The sequence below is a fragment of the Aquarana catesbeiana genome, linkage group LG03, assembly GCF_042186555.1.
Source record: "Aquarana catesbeiana isolate 2022-GZ linkage group LG03, ASM4218655v1, whole genome shotgun sequence".
Lineage (NCBI taxonomy): Eukaryota > Metazoa > Chordata > Amphibia > Anura > Ranidae > Aquarana > Aquarana catesbeiana.
Window position 1 is genome coordinate 436,316,052 of NC_133326.1, and position 17,232 is coordinate 436,333,283.

A 17,232-nucleotide genomic window follows, 5' to 3' on the forward strand; every position below is an offset into this window, starting at 1 on the left:
TTGGAAATTGAGTATTATTTTGAGTTAAGATATAGGAATAGGTGATGGCAGGCACAAAAATAGATACGAGGGCAATGTCAGGAACACTTAATTGTGTGAAGGTATGTTCGTGGAATGTGCGGGGGGTGAAAGATGCATGCAAGAAACTAGCAATTTTTTCTATGGCCAGAATAAGGGATGTCAGGATACTCTGTCTCCAGGAGACTCATTTAGACAGGGGTTCGGTTAACATTCTAAGGAATAGGGGCTATCAATAGCAGTTCCACTCAACCTATACCTCGTATTCAAGAGGAGTGAGTGTGCTGATAAACACCAGTAGACCACCTGTAGACAGAGTAAACTGGACAAGTATGGTCGATACGTTTTTCTCTATTGCAATATTGAGGGGCGGGATTGTATTCTTGCAGGTGTATATATTCCTCCACCATTTAAAACAGAGATACTTAACAAACTGATAAGTTTTTTAGCGGACAAACCAGGGGTACCTGTCATAGTAATGGGGGATTTCAATATGGCTATAGATAACCGTTTAGATAGATTCCCGACAGGGTTGGCTCCTGGAGGGACATCTAGGGGCCCGCTTCTCCAATTTTGTGAGGAAGTGGGATGGGTGGATGTCTGGAGGAGGTGGCATCCGGGCGAAAGGCAATATTCATGCCACTCAAGGACGCATGCACTCTCTCCAGGATAGATTTGGTACTCTGTAACGAGGAAGCTCTGAAAATGGTGGAAGGGATAGATTATGATCTTAGGGGGCTCTCAGATCACTCTCCAGTGGTTTTTTCAGTGAAAATGGGGTGGAATACTGGACGAGGGGAGTGGAAATTGAACCCCTTTTGGCTTGAAGTGATCGAGGACGATGGAGGAATCATTAGCAACCGGAAAGAGTTCATAAATCTGAATCAAGGGTCTGCCCCGATAGGTACAACTTGGGATGCTTTGAAGGCGTTCCTTAGAGGGGTCCTTATACAGAAAATCTCCTATGTCAAGAAGAAAGCACAAGTTAAGGAACAAAGAATAAGGGAAAAGGTGAGGGAGGTAGAAGCTAGATATTTGGAGGAGCCTACCACAGTTAGATATGAGGCTTGGGTAGAGGGTCAGGAGGAATATAGAAAATTAATCCTGGAGAAAGAGGAAAAGAGTAGAATGTTTCAGAAACAAAATTTTTTTGGTGAAGGGGAAATGGTGGGTAGAACTTTGGCATTAATAGCTAGGGCAAATGGCCCCTCCTCCACGATACCGGCGGTGTGGGATAGGGACGGGAGCACTATAAGGCATACTCATGGTATGGTGGAGGTGTTCAAAGATTATTATGAAGATCTGTATAAGGCCCCACAGTTAGATGTAGAAGGGGAGATGTGGGAGTTCTTTGAAAAACTGAAAATAGTTCCTCTAGCCAGAGAGGAAAGAGATACCCTGGAAGCCCCGTTGACACTGGTGGAGATACAAAAAGTGGTAAAGGAAATGGCGAATCAAAAAGCGCCAGGACCTGACGGTTTGTCTGCAGAACTGTATAAAAAATATGGGGAGGTCTTGCTCCCAAAATTAGTAGAAGTTTTGAATGGGGCCGTGTTGGAAGGTAAATTACCCATGTCTATGACAGAAGCTACGATCATAATTTTGTTAAAAGAGGGGAAGAACCCGTTAGATGCTGCCTCATACAGACCAATCTCACTTTTATGCACGGATGTCAAGATTCTGGCTAAAGTTCTAGCAAACAGGTTAAAAAAAATAATTTCTAGAGTAATACACGCGGATCAAACTGGTTTCATTCCGGATAGATCGGTGAGTATGAATATTAGGCGAATGTATAGTAACATACAAGTACCTATGGAGAAGGGAGGCAATAGGGCTATATTATCTTTAGATGCGGTCAAGGCATTTGATAGCCTTGAGTGGCATTATTTGTGCAAGGTACTGGCAGAGCTTAAATTCGGCCCTAACTTTGTGAAATGGCTGAGGCTATTATATGATAATCCGAGAGCTAGAGTTAGAGTCAATGGTGAGTGCTCTGAGTGGTTCCAGTTGGGGAGGGGGACAAGACAGGGGTGCCCATTGTCGCCCCTGCTCTTCGCCCTCGCACTGGAGCCTTTGGCAACCGCTCTGAGAATGTCACAGGAAATCCAGGGTTTCAAAAGTAGGGGTGCAGAGGAGAAAGTCGCTATGTATGCGGACGACATCCTGTTATTCCTGGGAGATACACAAGCCTCCTTGCTAGCAGCCATGAAGCTAATTAAAGAATTTGGGCATTTCTCGGGTTTGAAGATTAACTGGGATAAATCGGCTCTATTGCCGATAGATCCCCTGGTAAATCCTCTCCCTAGACAGGTGAGTTCATTAAAAATTGTAAATCAAATGAGATACTTGGGGGTAAATATAACAAAAGACCCAGGGCAGTACATAACAGGCAATGTAGTACCATTATTGGTAAAATTAAAGCAGAAGAGTCGGGTGTGGGGTGGTCTTCCTCTCTCGGTCGCCGGTAGATGTAATCTTATAAAAATGATATGGATGCCACAAATTTTATTTATATTACATAATTCCCCTGTCTGGATTCCAAGGCGTTGGTTTAGGAGGCTGGATAGTCTGTTCAGGGAATTAATCTGGAAAAATGGTGTGGCAAGGATAGGTCTGAAGACGCTGCGGCGGATGAGGGAGGCCTGGCGCTGCCAGACCCCTGGAGCTATTTCTTAGCAGCCCAAATACAGTTTATGAGAGGCAGCAATGTGTCTGAAGAAAGGTCAGGAAGAGATAACCTATGGATGAGTAACATCAGTTATGACACAGAGGTGGAGGCCGAATCCTTTGGACATAGCTGCCCCACAACTCTGTTAAAGATCAGAAGCTGGAAGATGGTAAAGGCCGTACTAGGATATTCGGGGTTCTCTGAGTTTTCCCCGCTATGGAACAACAAAAATCTGAAGGAGCTCAGTGTGATGGGGAAAATAGAAGAATGGGATAGGAAGGGTATCCACCGTCTGAGGCAGTTGTACAGAGCAGGGAGGATGAAATTGTTCCAAAAGTTAAGAGAGGAATTTGCAGTGCCCAATAGCTTGTTTTTTGGCTACTTGCAGGTGAGACATGCCCTGAAGGCGCAATTTAAGGGCAAAGAGATAGAGTGGAGTGAAATGCCCTTATTAAGGAAATTGGTAAACAGCAAGGGATCTAGAGGGCTGATTTCAGAAATGTACAGGAGTATAACCAAGGCGGGGCAGGAGGGGGAGGTGGAGCCCAAGAGGAGAAACAAATGGGGGGAAGAGATCGGCATAATAACAGAGGAACAATGGAAGTTTAACTTGGCACTGGGTCCAAGGGTATCTTTGTCACCATCACAAGGGGTCTCCCATCTGTATCTGATTTATAGACTCTACTATACACCAGAAAAACTATTTAGGTTTGGAAAGAGGCAGGGTGCGAATTGTCAGCGTTGTGGAGACGGGAGAGGCGACCTGATACATATGTTCTGGCGATGCCCCAAGTTATATAGATACTGGGAAAAACTAGTGGAGGAAATCAATGTAGTATTTAGATCTTCACTGGTAATGGAGGCCCGAACCTGCCTTCTGAGTTTATTTGAGAAAAACGATATGCTGAAGGACACTCAAACTGCAATTATAAGATGTTTGTTCCAGGGTAGGAAAATTATAGCACGGAAGTGGCAGGCGAAAGAACCCCCAACGGTAGGAGAATGGAGAAGAGAGGTCAAGGATATGATCATTAAGGAGGAATTCTGGTATAGAAGGAGAGGTAATTTAAAGAAATACAAAAGTATATGGAAGTTATGGCTGGAGTATGAATGAGCTAGTGAGGTGCAATAGAATTTAGGTTGTGTGGGTGGTGTGTATTTGGGGGGAGGGGGGGGTGGAGGTGGGTGGGGTGTTGGGGGGGGGGGGTTGAGGGGGATGGAAGGGGGGAGATGGCAGCAGACATCACTGTAGTTTGTACAAACACTATGTGCAATTTCCGCTCGGCTGGAGAATTTTGTTGCTTTTATTTCTTTTCTAATTAAGAAGCTTTTGAATAAATAAAGATAATTTGTATATTAGCCACAATGATGTGAAAAAAAGAGATGGGCTAGTTTTTGATTTTGTTAAAGTTGAAACAACGTCTCTTAGAAAAAATTTCGCTGAAGTGGTAAAAAAAAAAAAAAAAAAATAGGTTTCCCTCTAGCTTGGATGAGATGTCCTCATGAATCTGGGTAATATATGAATATGAATTGTGCCCTGATAATCAATAATTTGCGTGTGGTACAGGTCAAACATAGGTAATAGTATGAGCCAGCCTGAGTCTCCTCCACCGCCATTATCATCCCCAAGTGGGCAAATTATTTATAGAGTGGGAGGGATGCTAAGTGGGTATTGTGCCATGTGAGGCGAACCCGCTGGGGTAAAGCGATCTTACGGCAGGGGGGTCTCCTAAACAGAAAAAGACATACGGAGCAAGCTAGAGGGGTGATTGGCAGTAGAGAAGCCCTGGCTAACTAACAGTTGCAAACCCTCCAAACATACTCTTTTCTTATATTATGCATGGCGTTGAGTCTTTTACAGGAGGATGATTACATTTTTCACATTTGTAGAGCAGGAGCACCATCATATGTTTAGCGGCTAAAATCACATTGACTTGTTTGGGCAAAACAAAAAACAAACCCAGTGTCAAAACTAACAAGATGATGGTAGTAGAGGAATTGAAGTCTCTCAACTAGCAAGGTAAAAAGGCATTGTATTGTGGGATTCATTGACTCTGTTAGATGGTAGAAGATAAGCAGATTCTCTTAATTGATGGGACATCTGAACCCACAAGAGTGAGAGTGAGCTTCTTACCTATCCTGTATAAACGACCCGTCCCAGAGGTCGCGGTTGCGGATGAGGGAAGCTGTCCATCCAAAAAAAGCATGTGCTTAAAAGTAACCTAAAAATTTTAACCTGTTGTAACTGAGATAAAAGAAAGAGTTATGCAGCGTACACACGGTCGGACTTTTCAACTGGACTGGTCCGACGGACCGAGTCCGGCAGACAATCCGAATGTGTGTGGGCTTCAGCGGACTTTTCCAGTCGAAAATCTGACGGACTTTAGATTTGGAACATGCTTCAAATCTTTACGTCATAACTCCGCCGGACCCAGAAATCCGCTCGTCTGTATGCTAGTCCGACTAACAAAAACCAACGCTAGGGCAGCTATTGGCTACTGGCTATCAATTTCCTTATTTTAGTCCGGTGTACGTCATCATGTACGAATTCGTTGGAATTGGGGGGGTTGGTGTGTAGGCAAGTCCGTTTGTTAAAAAGTCAGTCGGAAGTCCGTCAAAAGTCTGTTGAAAGTCCGTCGGCCAAGTCCGGTCGAAAAGTCCGCCTGTGTGTTTGCGGCTTTATACAACTAACATAATTTTTTTGCGGTCAGGGTGATTTTTTGTTCAGCTTGGTGGTGAGCGGTCGTGGTTCGGGCCAAAATCATGTCTGGCTCTTCGTGGGCGCGGAGAGTCGGATGGGCTGGTGCCGTTGCAGTGTCCTCTAGTGTCTGATGCTGATCTGTGTCTGTGGTATCTGGTGTCTTGCGCTTCATGGGTTCTTCATGGTGTTGATCTCTCCTGGGTGGAGGGATGGTGGAATTCGGCGTGCCAATTCGGGACTTCCATCATAGGGATGCCCATGTCGTCGCAAAAAGATGGTAGTTCTTCGGGTACTCTCAGTAATGATGTGCGGCTGTAGCAGGTAGCAGAAAGACTGAAGGGGAATTTCCACCTGTATGGTATGCTTTTGGCGCAAAGTGTCCAGGAGTGGTTTCAGGTCTCTTCTGTTTTGTAAGGTAATGCCAGAAAGATCTTGGTATATGTGTATCTCTGAGCCCCCATGTGTGAGTTGGATCCTATTTCTCGCCTTGCGGAATATATCTTCCTTCAGTTTGTAGTCCACCAGGAAGCACACTACATCTCTGGGGGGGTCATTCTCTCTGCCTTTGGGTCTGAGTGCACGGTGAATGCGCTCCATATCTATGTTGGTCTGCGCTGGCCTGTCTAATAGATTGTTAAACGTAGCTGTAATGGTGGCAGGAAGCTGGTCAGTTTCTACTGTTTCTGGAAGTCCTCTGACACGCAGGTTGTGTCTTCTGCCCCTATTATCTAAATCCTCCATATGTCTCTGGAGGTCCCTCAATTGCTCATTAGCAGTAATCAGCATGGATTCATGAAGAATCGTTCTTGCCAAACCAGTCTACTAACCTTCTATGAGGAGGTGAGTTGCCATCTAGTTAAAAAAAGGCCCGTAGACGTGGTGTATCTGGATTTTGCAAAAGCATTTGACACCGTTCCCCATAAACGTTTACTGTACAAAATAAGGTCCGTTGGCATGGACCATAGGGTGAGTACATGGATTGAAAACTGGCTACCAGGGAAAGTTCAGAGGGTGGTGATAAATGGGGAGTACTCGGAATGGTCAGGGGTGGGTATTGGGGTTCCCCAGGGTTCTGTGCTGGGACCAATCCTATTTAATTTGTTCATAAACGACCTGGAGGATGGGATAAACAGTTCAATTTCTGTATTTGCAGACGATACTAAGCTAAGCAGGGCAATAACTTCCCTGCAGGATGTGGAAACCTTGCAAAAATATCTGAACAAATTAATGGGGTGGGCAACTACATGGCAAATGAGAATCCATGTAGAAAAATGTAAAATAATGCATTTGGGTAGCAAAAATATGAATGCAATCTATACACTGGGGGGAGAACCTCTGGGGGAATCTAGGATGGAAAAGGACCTGGGGATCCTAGTAGATTATAGGCTCAGCAATGGCATGCAATGCCAAGCTGCTGCTAACAAAGCAAACAGAATATTGGCATGCGTTACAAAGGGGATCAACTCCAGAGATAAAACGATCATTCTCCCACTCTACAAGACTCTGGTCCGGCCGCACCTAGAGTATGCTGTCCAGTTCTATGCACCAGTCCTCCGGAAGGATGTACTGGAAATGGAGCGAGTACAAAGAAGGGCAACAAAACTAATAAAGGGTCTGGAGGATCTTAGTTATGAGGAAAGGTTGCAAGCACTGAACTTATTCTCTCTGGAGAAGAGACGCTTGAGAGGGGATATGATTTCAATATACAAATACCGTACTGGTGACCCCACAATAGAAATAAAACTTTTTCACAGAAGAGAGTTTAACAAGACTCGTGGCCACTCATTAAAATTAGAAGAAAAGAGATTTAACCTTAAACTACGTAGAGGGTTCTTTACTGTAAAAGCGGCAAGGATGTGGAATTCCCTTCCACAGGCAGTGGTCTCAGCGGGGAGCATCGATAGCTTAAAGAAACTATTAGATAAGCACCTGAATGACCGCAACATACAGGGATATACAATGTAATACTGACACATAATCACATATAGGTTGGACTTGATGGACTTGTGTCTTTTTTCAACCTCACCTACTATGTAACTATGAAGTGTGTGGGTATTGTGAGTGGTCACTCTGCGGAGGACCGTGTGATGCTGGGCTGTAGTTTTCTCCACATCTTGTACTCTGTCAGTGATGGCGCAGATGTCAAGGCACAGGTCTGCTATGGCCGCTGACAGAGTATCTTTGATGTCTGCAGCCACCGCTCTAAGGTCCAGGAGGCTCGGGTGTTGCTGAGTGAGCGTTGTGTGAGCGCCGGATTCTGAGGTGAGAAGACTAGATGTCGCTCTGGGCGGTGGCGGTGCTGAGGTCTGTGTGGGACTCTGGCGGGACGCCGCCATATTGGTTCTCTGAGTGCGGAACAGTTTGGGGATACTCTGGCTCATTCCGCTCTGCTGTTGTCTTCTCGGTGAGCGTGAGGTGGAGGAGGTCCTCGAGGCTGTCCCCATCGTTGTGTGTCTGGGACTGTGATATGATGCTTCCCTGGAGCGGAGAGGCTGTGAAGCAGCGGGAGCTAGTCTCCTAAGCGTCCATCTTCCTGTGCAGTCAGGCCACGCCCCCCAAATAAAACTTATTACTTTTTTCCCACAAATAGAGCTTTCTTTTGGTGGTATTTAATCACTGCTGATTAAATTAAAGTTTGTTTTTTTTCGTTTCAGTTATAAAATCTTTGTAAATAAGTAATTTTTCTCCTTCACTAATGGGCACTGATGAGGCACTAATCTGCAACACAATATAATATTAGTATATTATATTGGTAATATATTAGTGCAGTGATGGGCACTAATAGGCGTCAATGATGGGTAATGATGGGCACTGATAGATGGCACTGATTGGTGTCCCTGATGGCCACTGATTGGAATCCTTGGCATCCTGTTCTTTGTACTCAGCCTGTGTTAAGAAACCCCAAGGGAACAAGAGTTTAAAGCGGAGTTCCACCCAAAGTGGAAGTTCTGCATTAAAGAGGAACTGCAGTCTGCTCACATAATTTTTAATAAAAACATCTTTGCCATTCTGAAGCTTCCCTCCAACCACTTTGCATATTTTTTTATATATACTGTGATTCTGTACTTGGCAAGTATACTGCAGAAATCTCCCTCCACTGAGTCTGGCTGCATACATTTTAACTGTGGGCAGCTGAAGCTGCTGCCTCTTCACTTCCTGTATTTACACAGAGGCACACTTCCAGCTCTGCATCTCTCATTGGCCCTCTTATGACTCACCCCCCTCCCTTTCTGGCAAACTCTCACAAGAGAGAGAGAGAGCTGTGCATGATGTCATAAGCCTAGGCTTTTTACCAGACAAACAGGAAGTGGGCTGTATAAGGTATTTACTTGCAGATAAAAAATGTTTTACTATCCAAAGTTAAAACAACAAGGGCAGAAGATTTAATAGATGGAAAGATGAAAAAATGACTGAAGGTCAGCTTTATGGACTCCTCACCCCCCTTGCATGCCGCATTTTGGCATGTCATTTTTTTAGGGGTTGAGTGGATACCTAGTTTTGACAGGTACCCAGCTCCCACTTCTGCTCAGGCTGCCTAGGCGACTAGAGCGGAAGTTCTCTCGCCCTCCCTCCCTGCAATCTTCTGGGACACGTCACAGGTCCCAGAACATTGCCTGGCCATTGAGGAGGCGCATCTGTCACAGCCAGGTACCCACACTTGTGATGCTGGCGCTGGGGAGAGGCGAGTAAGAGAACCGAAGGTTTGGGCGGCAGGATAACTGGATCGTGTGACAGGTAAGTGTGTTTATTAAAAGTCAGCAGCTACACTTTTTTTTTTTTTTTTGTAGCTACTGACTTTTAATAAAAATAAAAGACTGGAACTCCGCTTTAACTTGCAAATATGCAAAACACTTTTAAAGGTATATTTAACAAACCAAAAAGGGACAAATTAGAGAAGTTGCTTATCAGGGTTTACATACATAAATTCCCAACTCCGGGCTCTGGTTACAATACTCACCTTCAATTCTGATTAGCTTGTCCCTCAGTTTACCTTTACCTTTTTTGCTACATGATGTTCTCAGTCTTGGGGGTATCACCAGTGCTGTGTGTAATGGTCCTGAGAGTGGCGCTAATGTCAGCACCTCAGTTCTGCTCTCTGCCTTAGGACTGCATAGCCATGAGAAGAGGACTCCTGTGGTATCATGCACCTGTGCTGAAAACTTCACAAAAAATAGTGTTGTGTGTTCTTGTTTTGTTTTCCACACAGTTTGGGGGACATTTAAGAGAGGGAGGGGGGAAAGTGACAAGTGGTGCACTAGATGCATTGATGGTGCATCTCTCTCTCTCTCTCCTCTCTCTATGTAGAATTTAATTTTCATAACCTCTTAAATAATGTTTGCCTTTTTACAGATTACAGGAAGATCCTCCTGTTGGCGTCAGTGGTGCACCATCTGAAAATAATATTATGGTCTGGAATGCAGTCATTTTTGGGTATGTTTGTTAGATCTCCTTCAACTGACAACTTGGCTGCTATACTTTTAAAGTGGTTCTAAATGTACAATTTTTTTTTTTTTTAAATTATGAACACATCATACTTACCAGCTCTGTGCAATGGTTTTGCACAGAGCAGCCCAGAGTCTCCTCTATTCAGGTCCCCCACTGGTACTTCTGGCCCCTCCCCTTGTCACGTGCCCCTATAGCAAGCTGCTTGCTCTGGGGGCACTCTTGCGTGCTTGCTCCTGAGCTGCCTCTGTGTGTCTAAGGGACACACAGAGCATGACAGTCTCGCTCCCTCCTCACTGGCCAATGGCTCTCGCTGCTGTGTCTCAGCCAATGAGGGAGAGACACTGCTCTTGTGCACATTGCTGGATTGAGATTGGGCTCAGGTAAGTATAAAGGGGGCCGAGGGGGGAGCTGCACTGAAGGTTTTTTTTCCTTCATGCCTAGAATGCATGAATGGTAAAAAACCTTCATCCCTTACAGCCTACTTAAGGGCTTGTTCACACTGGCACCACATATCACAATGCATGTGAACATGTTCTGCAAAGCTTTGTGTTTTATTTATATTAATATAATGTACTTATGTCTGAGTTAAATCTGTACGCACAGTTTGCCCAACTGTTCTAACAAGCCTCAGTTTAAGGAGCTTGATAAATCAAGCTGACTTTGACAGAAAAGTAAAAAAACATGACTCCTCTCCCTCTCCTCTCCCTGTATGGCTGTGACTGAGGTTTCATTTAGATAAGAGCCCAAAAGTTCTGCTGTTCTCTTTAACAAACCCTAACATTGTAGGTGTAGTAAATGTTTATTTGTAAAGCAAAGCTTGTATACATAAATTAAAAGGGTGTATAAATCAGTTAAAGTCAAAATTAAATATACATACAGTTATGCTTATTATTAACGAACTAGTAAAAAATATTTTCAGTTACATTTTGCAAATTCCCCAGTAAATGGCATATGTGTTACTATCCTTTTTGTTTTTGTGTGCATGGAATGAAATGGTCTTTATTTGAAGAAACTGCATGGTGAGTGGTCGTACTCTTGTAAACTAGCAGAATGCAACATGATTTTTTAGCCTTATAAATGGTGGTGCTATACACATTTTAACTTACACTGTATATTCCATTCCATTTTTTTTCTAGACCTGAAGGAACACCATTTGAGGATGGTAAGTTTCCTATAACTGTGTGATGACTGCAGTGCAACTTAAACATCAACTAAAATAAATCTGCTAGGAGAAAAACAGGTTGCTTATATTTACCTCTTAAAATGTTAGTTACCAGATTTTCGGGACCATTTCGCTTGACTCTTTTTCCATCCCTGCCCCTCCTTACCTGGGGAAGCACATACTGTATACTACAAGATGGTTTATTGGATGGTGAAATGTTGTGACATAGTGTGTATGGGGCTTTAGGGAAGACAGAAACTATCAGATTTTCTGCTGATTTTTTTTTTCCTTCAGATTTACCAAAACCATATAATATGAGGTCAAACCTTAGGAGTTTCAATTTGTATGTAATCAGGCAGGCCCTTGCACTACATGGTTTTGGTAAATCTGAAGACAAAAATCAGCAGAAAATCTGATAGTGTGTATGGGGCTTAAGGATCACTCACTATCTATTGTGGTGCAATAGAAGAAGGCTAATAGAAAGGTATAGTTTTTTTTTTATTATTTTGAAGGGATCCCTCGTGAGACCCCTCCAAGTGTTTCACAGAGCCTGAGAAAGTGGGATATTTGGAACTCATAAAAAGCGTCATGACATACTGTCGAGATCCCCTCACTACTGTCATCTAGGATCTTGAAGTCGTCTGATGTGACTACAACAAAGGATGTATATATTCTCAGAGTAGGATGGGAAAGCCAACATTATACTGTAAAATATGTGTTTTTTTAATGTCAATACGTTGGGGATCTGTAAATGGGCCATGTGTGGCATTAATGCATTGTACTTTTTATATTTTGTGAATAAATTTGTATGTTCTATGTATATTGTTAGGCACCTATGAAGTCCAACTTCTTCTAGTGTATTTTTTTTTTTTTTTGTATAACGGTTGCTTATGTTGACCTCTTAAAACCTTCGTTACTAGGTTGTCATGACCCTTTTACTTGAGTCTTTGAGTCACTGAGTTGGGGGATAATGTAAACTGACAGGGCCGTCTGACCTTGATGTGCTTGACTAAAAAATGATTGAAGTCGAGGGTCATCTTTGCAGCCAGTCAACTTACATTTTCAGGATTTCAGCAAAGGTCGCCAATTTGTGCGTGTCTCATTACAGGTTTCCTTTATGCTAAGCAGCCATGTCATTTAGCTCCAGTTTGTCAACGTTACTTCTCCCTGGGGCAGATTTACTGAACCAGGAAGATAAATTGCTTAATTAGCAATTATGTTGTCTCCTGTCTGGCTGTGTGGTATGAAAAGAATGTGCATTCAACTGTGTATTTAGCAGTTTGCCTGGGTTTTTCTATAATATAAATATGCCGTTCCTAATTTTTCTTTGTTAAACCTGGACTTGACGTTTCTGAAAAAATGTAAACCAACTGTTTTATTACATCGCTGTCAAAATATTTCTTAGAAGTGTATATTATAAGACTGGTGTTTTTCAGTGACCCGTCTCATGCTTGCCTTTATTAAAGTATAACTAGAGGCACAGCTTTTTTTTTTTTTTTTTTTTTTTTTTTTTTAAGTTTTGGACAGAGTGGATATGAGTTAGAGCACCCATTAGACTTTTACTAAAATAGGTGGGGGTAGAAAGGTGCCAGGCAGGCATAATGTAGTACAGTTTATTGAAAACAATAATATAAAAACATCGATGGCACTCACAGCATGGGTTGGGGTGACAGTGTGTGGCCACAGGTGGGAGACACCGGGACAGTGCAACGAGAGCAGCACTCTGTGACTGGGAGAAGAGAGGGTTCAAGCCGTCCTGAGGAAGCCTGCGGAGCAAGCTGTCCGTCCAGTGGGAGCCAGAGCCGAAAAGACCGGAGTCGCCGGGGTGAACAGTCCAGACCTGAAAACGTCCGTCCAGGGAGAAGGTGTCCAGCTGGTGTAGGTGAGCTGTCAGCCCAACGATGGTGGTGACCAATAGGAAAAGTATTGGAGGGGAAATCTTCCAATAGGGACACCTGGGGGCCCAAGGGATTCCTTTTTAATTTGCAGGGATTTTCTCTCACTTCATGTTTTAGTTGTGGGACAGGAAGTGAAGGTAAATCTCCCCAATGGGTGATTGACTGACGGGGGTTATAACCCTCCCTTACTCTTTCCAAAATGGTAAAAAAAAAAATGCTCATAGTTCTACTTTAACCACTTCAGCCCCGGACCATTTGGCTGGACCATTTTGCAGCTCTCATTTGTTTTTGAAAATTAAGAAAGAAAATAAAAATGTATTCTTCATTTTTCTTTTTTCAGTTTTCAAAACTTTGTGACAAAAAGCGAGATCTGCAAAACATTCACCATACCTCTCAGCAAATGGCTGGAGTGTCTACTTTCCAAAATGGGGTCATTTGGGGGGTTTTGTGCCATCTGGGCATTCCATGGCCTCCGAAACTGTGATAGGTAGTGAGGAGTGAAATCAAAAATGTATACACCCTTAGAAAGCCTGAAGGTGGTGCTTGGTTTTCGGGGTACCATACGCGACTAGGCTCCCAAAAAGTCTCACACATGTGGTATCCCCGTACTCAGGAGAAGCAACAGAATGTATTTTGAGGTGTAATTTCACATATGCCCATGGCATGTTTGAGCAATATATCATTTAGTGACAACTTTGTGCAAAAAAAAAAAAAAAATGGTCTTTTTCCCCATTCCGTCTTTCAGGACAGCACCATAGAGAGACCTTGGCTCCTCCCATCTCAGGAAACACCACCTTAGATTTCATGATTTAAGCCCCACTGGCCCCTCAGTTCTGGTGTCCCTCCAGTGGGGAGACACTGCTAAGGGGGGGGCAAGAAAGGATTCAAAGCCTCTAGGCGTACAATAGCCAGATGGTTAAGGTTAGCCATTATTCAGGCTTATGTAGTCAGGGAGTTGGAGCCCCCTGAAGGCATTAAGGCACATTCCACCAGGGCAGTGGCGACTTCTCAAGCAGAGTGGGCTGGTGCTCCTCCAGAGCAGATCTGTAGGGCTGCAACGTGGTCCAGGTTTGACACGTACGTGAAGCACTACAGATTGGACCTGCTGTCAGCAAAAGACCAGGCTTTTGGGCGTAAAGTACTGCAGGCAGTAGTCCCACCCTAAGGTAAGGTGCTCGCTTATCCTCTCTATGGTGCTGTCCTGAAAGACGGAATGGGGAAAAACGGAGTTACTTACCAGTAACATCCTTTTCCAGGAGTCTTTCAGGACAGCACTGGTACCCACTCAAATTATTGGATACTCCTGAAGAACTCATCGCACGAGACCGTCAGGTAAGATAAAAGTTAGTATGACGTGTTCTTGTGTATCCCCAGCTGGCCGGAGGTACTCTTGAAGAACTGAGGGGACGGTGGGGCTTAAATCTTGAAATCTAAGGCGGTGTTTCCTGAGATGGGAGGAGCCAAGGTCTCTCTATGGTGCTGTCCTGAAAGACTCCTGGAAAAGGATGTTACCGGTAAGTAACTCAGTTTTTCCCACAACTTGTGTCAAAATATAAAATATTCCATGGACTCGACATGCCTCTCCGCAAATAGCTTGGGGTGTCTACTTTCCAAAATGGTGTCATTTGGGGGGGGGGGGGGTTGAACTGTCCTGGCATTTTATGCACAACATTTAGAAGCTTATGTCACACATCACCCACTCTTCTAACCACTTGAAGACAAAGCCCTTTCTGACACTTTTTGTTTACATGAAAAAATATTTTTTTTTTGCAAGAAAATTGCTTTGAACCCCCAAACATACATTTTTTTTAAAAAACACAAGGGGGAAGGCGCCTCTGGGTGTAGTATGTAAACTAATTTATTAAAAAAAACAATGTGCAAACAACTCACATTTCGATGAATAAAAGACAGCGTGTGGTAAAAGTGAAAAGATGATCCATCATAAGAGGGATCTGTCAGATCAGTCACAGACGTCTCTGCTGGCTACCGTGCGTGTGGCTTGCTGTACACCGCTAGAGCCGGCCGCGGTGGTGATGGAATTCAAAGCGAGGCCTGGAACGCTGGTGGAAGGTAGGCGCGGAGCTGTGAAGTCACTGGTAAGCGATGCGTTTCTTGAGCGTACGGGCTACGATGTCACTGTAGCCGCGCTCCTTTGTCAAGCTACAGATGGATCGTGGTGTTGGCTTAAGAAGGACGAGGGGGGGAGGAGGGGAGGGGTTGTGGCCAAAGTAAAAACACTATATCCAGTCTAATTAAATATGCACACATCTGGGGGTATTTATGTCTATAAAAATTATACAAACTAATATGAACACACGAATAGTAGAAAATGTATATGTAAGATATACCTATACATGCATATATTTCAGAAAATCATTAACAATAAAAAATGATTAAAAACAGCAGTATAAAAACAGTAATAAAAGCCTCAACAGTACGGTCAAGAACAACAATATACATATGTACATTCATGATGAGTTGCCTCCATGTATAACCTATGCATGGATATACACAGGGGGCATGGAAGCGCTCATGATAAAAATCCAGTATGTACATATGGGTCATATATGACTTGTAGCTTATGTGGGCAATACAGTAAAGGGAAAAGAAGGGCAAGGAGAACACAAGATCAATTTTGAATGTAGAGGGCAATATATAGTCAATATTTACACCACCCACATATAAAAGCAAAGAGGGGACCGACCTGTAATATAGATTAGGTAGTTAAAATATGTAAGAGCAGGGCTGGAGAACAAAAATTATAGCACCAGATAATATATTTATAAGATTGTGGCAATCTCAATACTCTCGTTTATACCCCCTGGCGAGAGTACATCCAAAGTATAGATCCAGTAGGTCTCACAAGCACAAAGCTTCTTGAATCTCTCGGGGGGCTGGGAGGAACCTCGGAATCTGTTCAATGACCCAAACCCTGAGGCCAACCGTAGAGCTCTGGTGGGCCATGGCAAAATGTTTTGGGACACTATGGGGGTCCGTACCTCCCTCAACAAGTCTTCTGTGTTCGCCGAACCTCTGTCTTAAGGCCCTAATTGTCCGGCCTACATACATTAGGCCGCAAGGACAACTTGGGCCATAGATAACGAAGTCAGATGAGCAATTGAAGAATTCCTTCAATACATAAGTCTTACCCTTAGTGGTGAAGGATTTCTGTCCATTTTGGACGAATTTACAAGTTTTGCATAAAGCCTTTCGGCATTGATACATGCCTACCAGGGGAATCAATGTGGGTACAGGCGGTATGGTTGAGACTGATTTAAATTTACTGGGTGCAATCTTGTTTTTTGGCCCCTAATTTAAAAACTTTTTTAATTTTAATGCACTAAAACACACTATTGCCCAATGTTTGATGGAATTAAAAAGATGATCTTAGTCCGAGCACATGGATACCAAACACGACATGCTTTAAAATTGCGCACAAACGTGCAGCGCCGACAAACTACATACATTTTTAAAAGCATTTAAACGCCTTTACAGGTTACCACTTTAGATTTATGGAGGAGGTCTACTGCTAAAATTACTGCCCTCGATCTGACCTTCGCGGTGATACCTCACATGCTTGGTGCAATTGCTGTTTAAATATGACACTAAACCGACGCTTGCGTTTGCCTTTGCGCGAGAGCAGGGGGGGGGGGGGGAGTCCCTGTGAAAGTGTGCCTAGTCTGTGCAATGCTGTACCCTACGCTAAAACTCAACTAGTGTATAGTAGCGCTCAAAACATTCACCAATGCAAAGACCAGGATTGTCAGGACAGGAGAGAAAATAATAGCGGGTGTTGCGCGCTTTCTACAGACACGACATTTTCTTTGGGGGGCTCGTTGGGTAGAGGTACTCGGGAGGATATAAAGAAAATGCCTCTCATGCAGTCGGCTTACTGCATTTGGATTGGGAAGGTGAGGTGGAGCACCGTCTGGAAACAGAAGGCCTCTGACGATCTCTTCCTGGAATTTAAGGAAGGATCCAGTCCATCCTGAAGCTCTGTGTATAGCACATGAGCGTTCAGCAAAGCCAATTGAAATAAGTATACAGACACTTTTTTATACCAGCGTCTGGCCTTATGGGCAACTAGGTATGGCATCAACAACTGGTCGTTGAGGTCCACCCCTCCCATATTTTGGTTATATTCGTGGACACAGAGGGGTTTCTCCACAACACCAGTTGCCGTAGTAATTTGGACCATCGTGTCTGCATGAAAGGAGATAAGATTGAAAACATTCTTATTATCCCTCCACTTCATAGCGAGCAAGTTATTACACTTCAAGCAGGCTCTCTCCATCTCTCCTAAGAGCCTAAGGCAGGAATCTACAAGCCGCTGGGGAAA

At 43.7% G+C, this 17,232-nt stretch overlaps 1 protein-coding gene across 1 annotated transcript in view; it reads left to right on the forward strand.

Moving 5' to 3' along the window:
- Positions 1-17,232, forward strand: part of UBE2B (ubiquitin conjugating enzyme E2 B) — a 177,161-nt gene that overhangs the window by 98,201 nt on the left and 61,728 nt on the right. The window contains exons 2-3 of the mRNA XM_073620790.1: positions 9,738-9,818; positions 10,970-10,995. Coding sequence (XP_073476891.1) covers positions 9,738-9,818; positions 10,970-10,995 — 107 coding nt within the window. The remainder of the gene's footprint in view (positions 1-9,737; positions 9,819-10,969; positions 10,996-17,232) is intronic.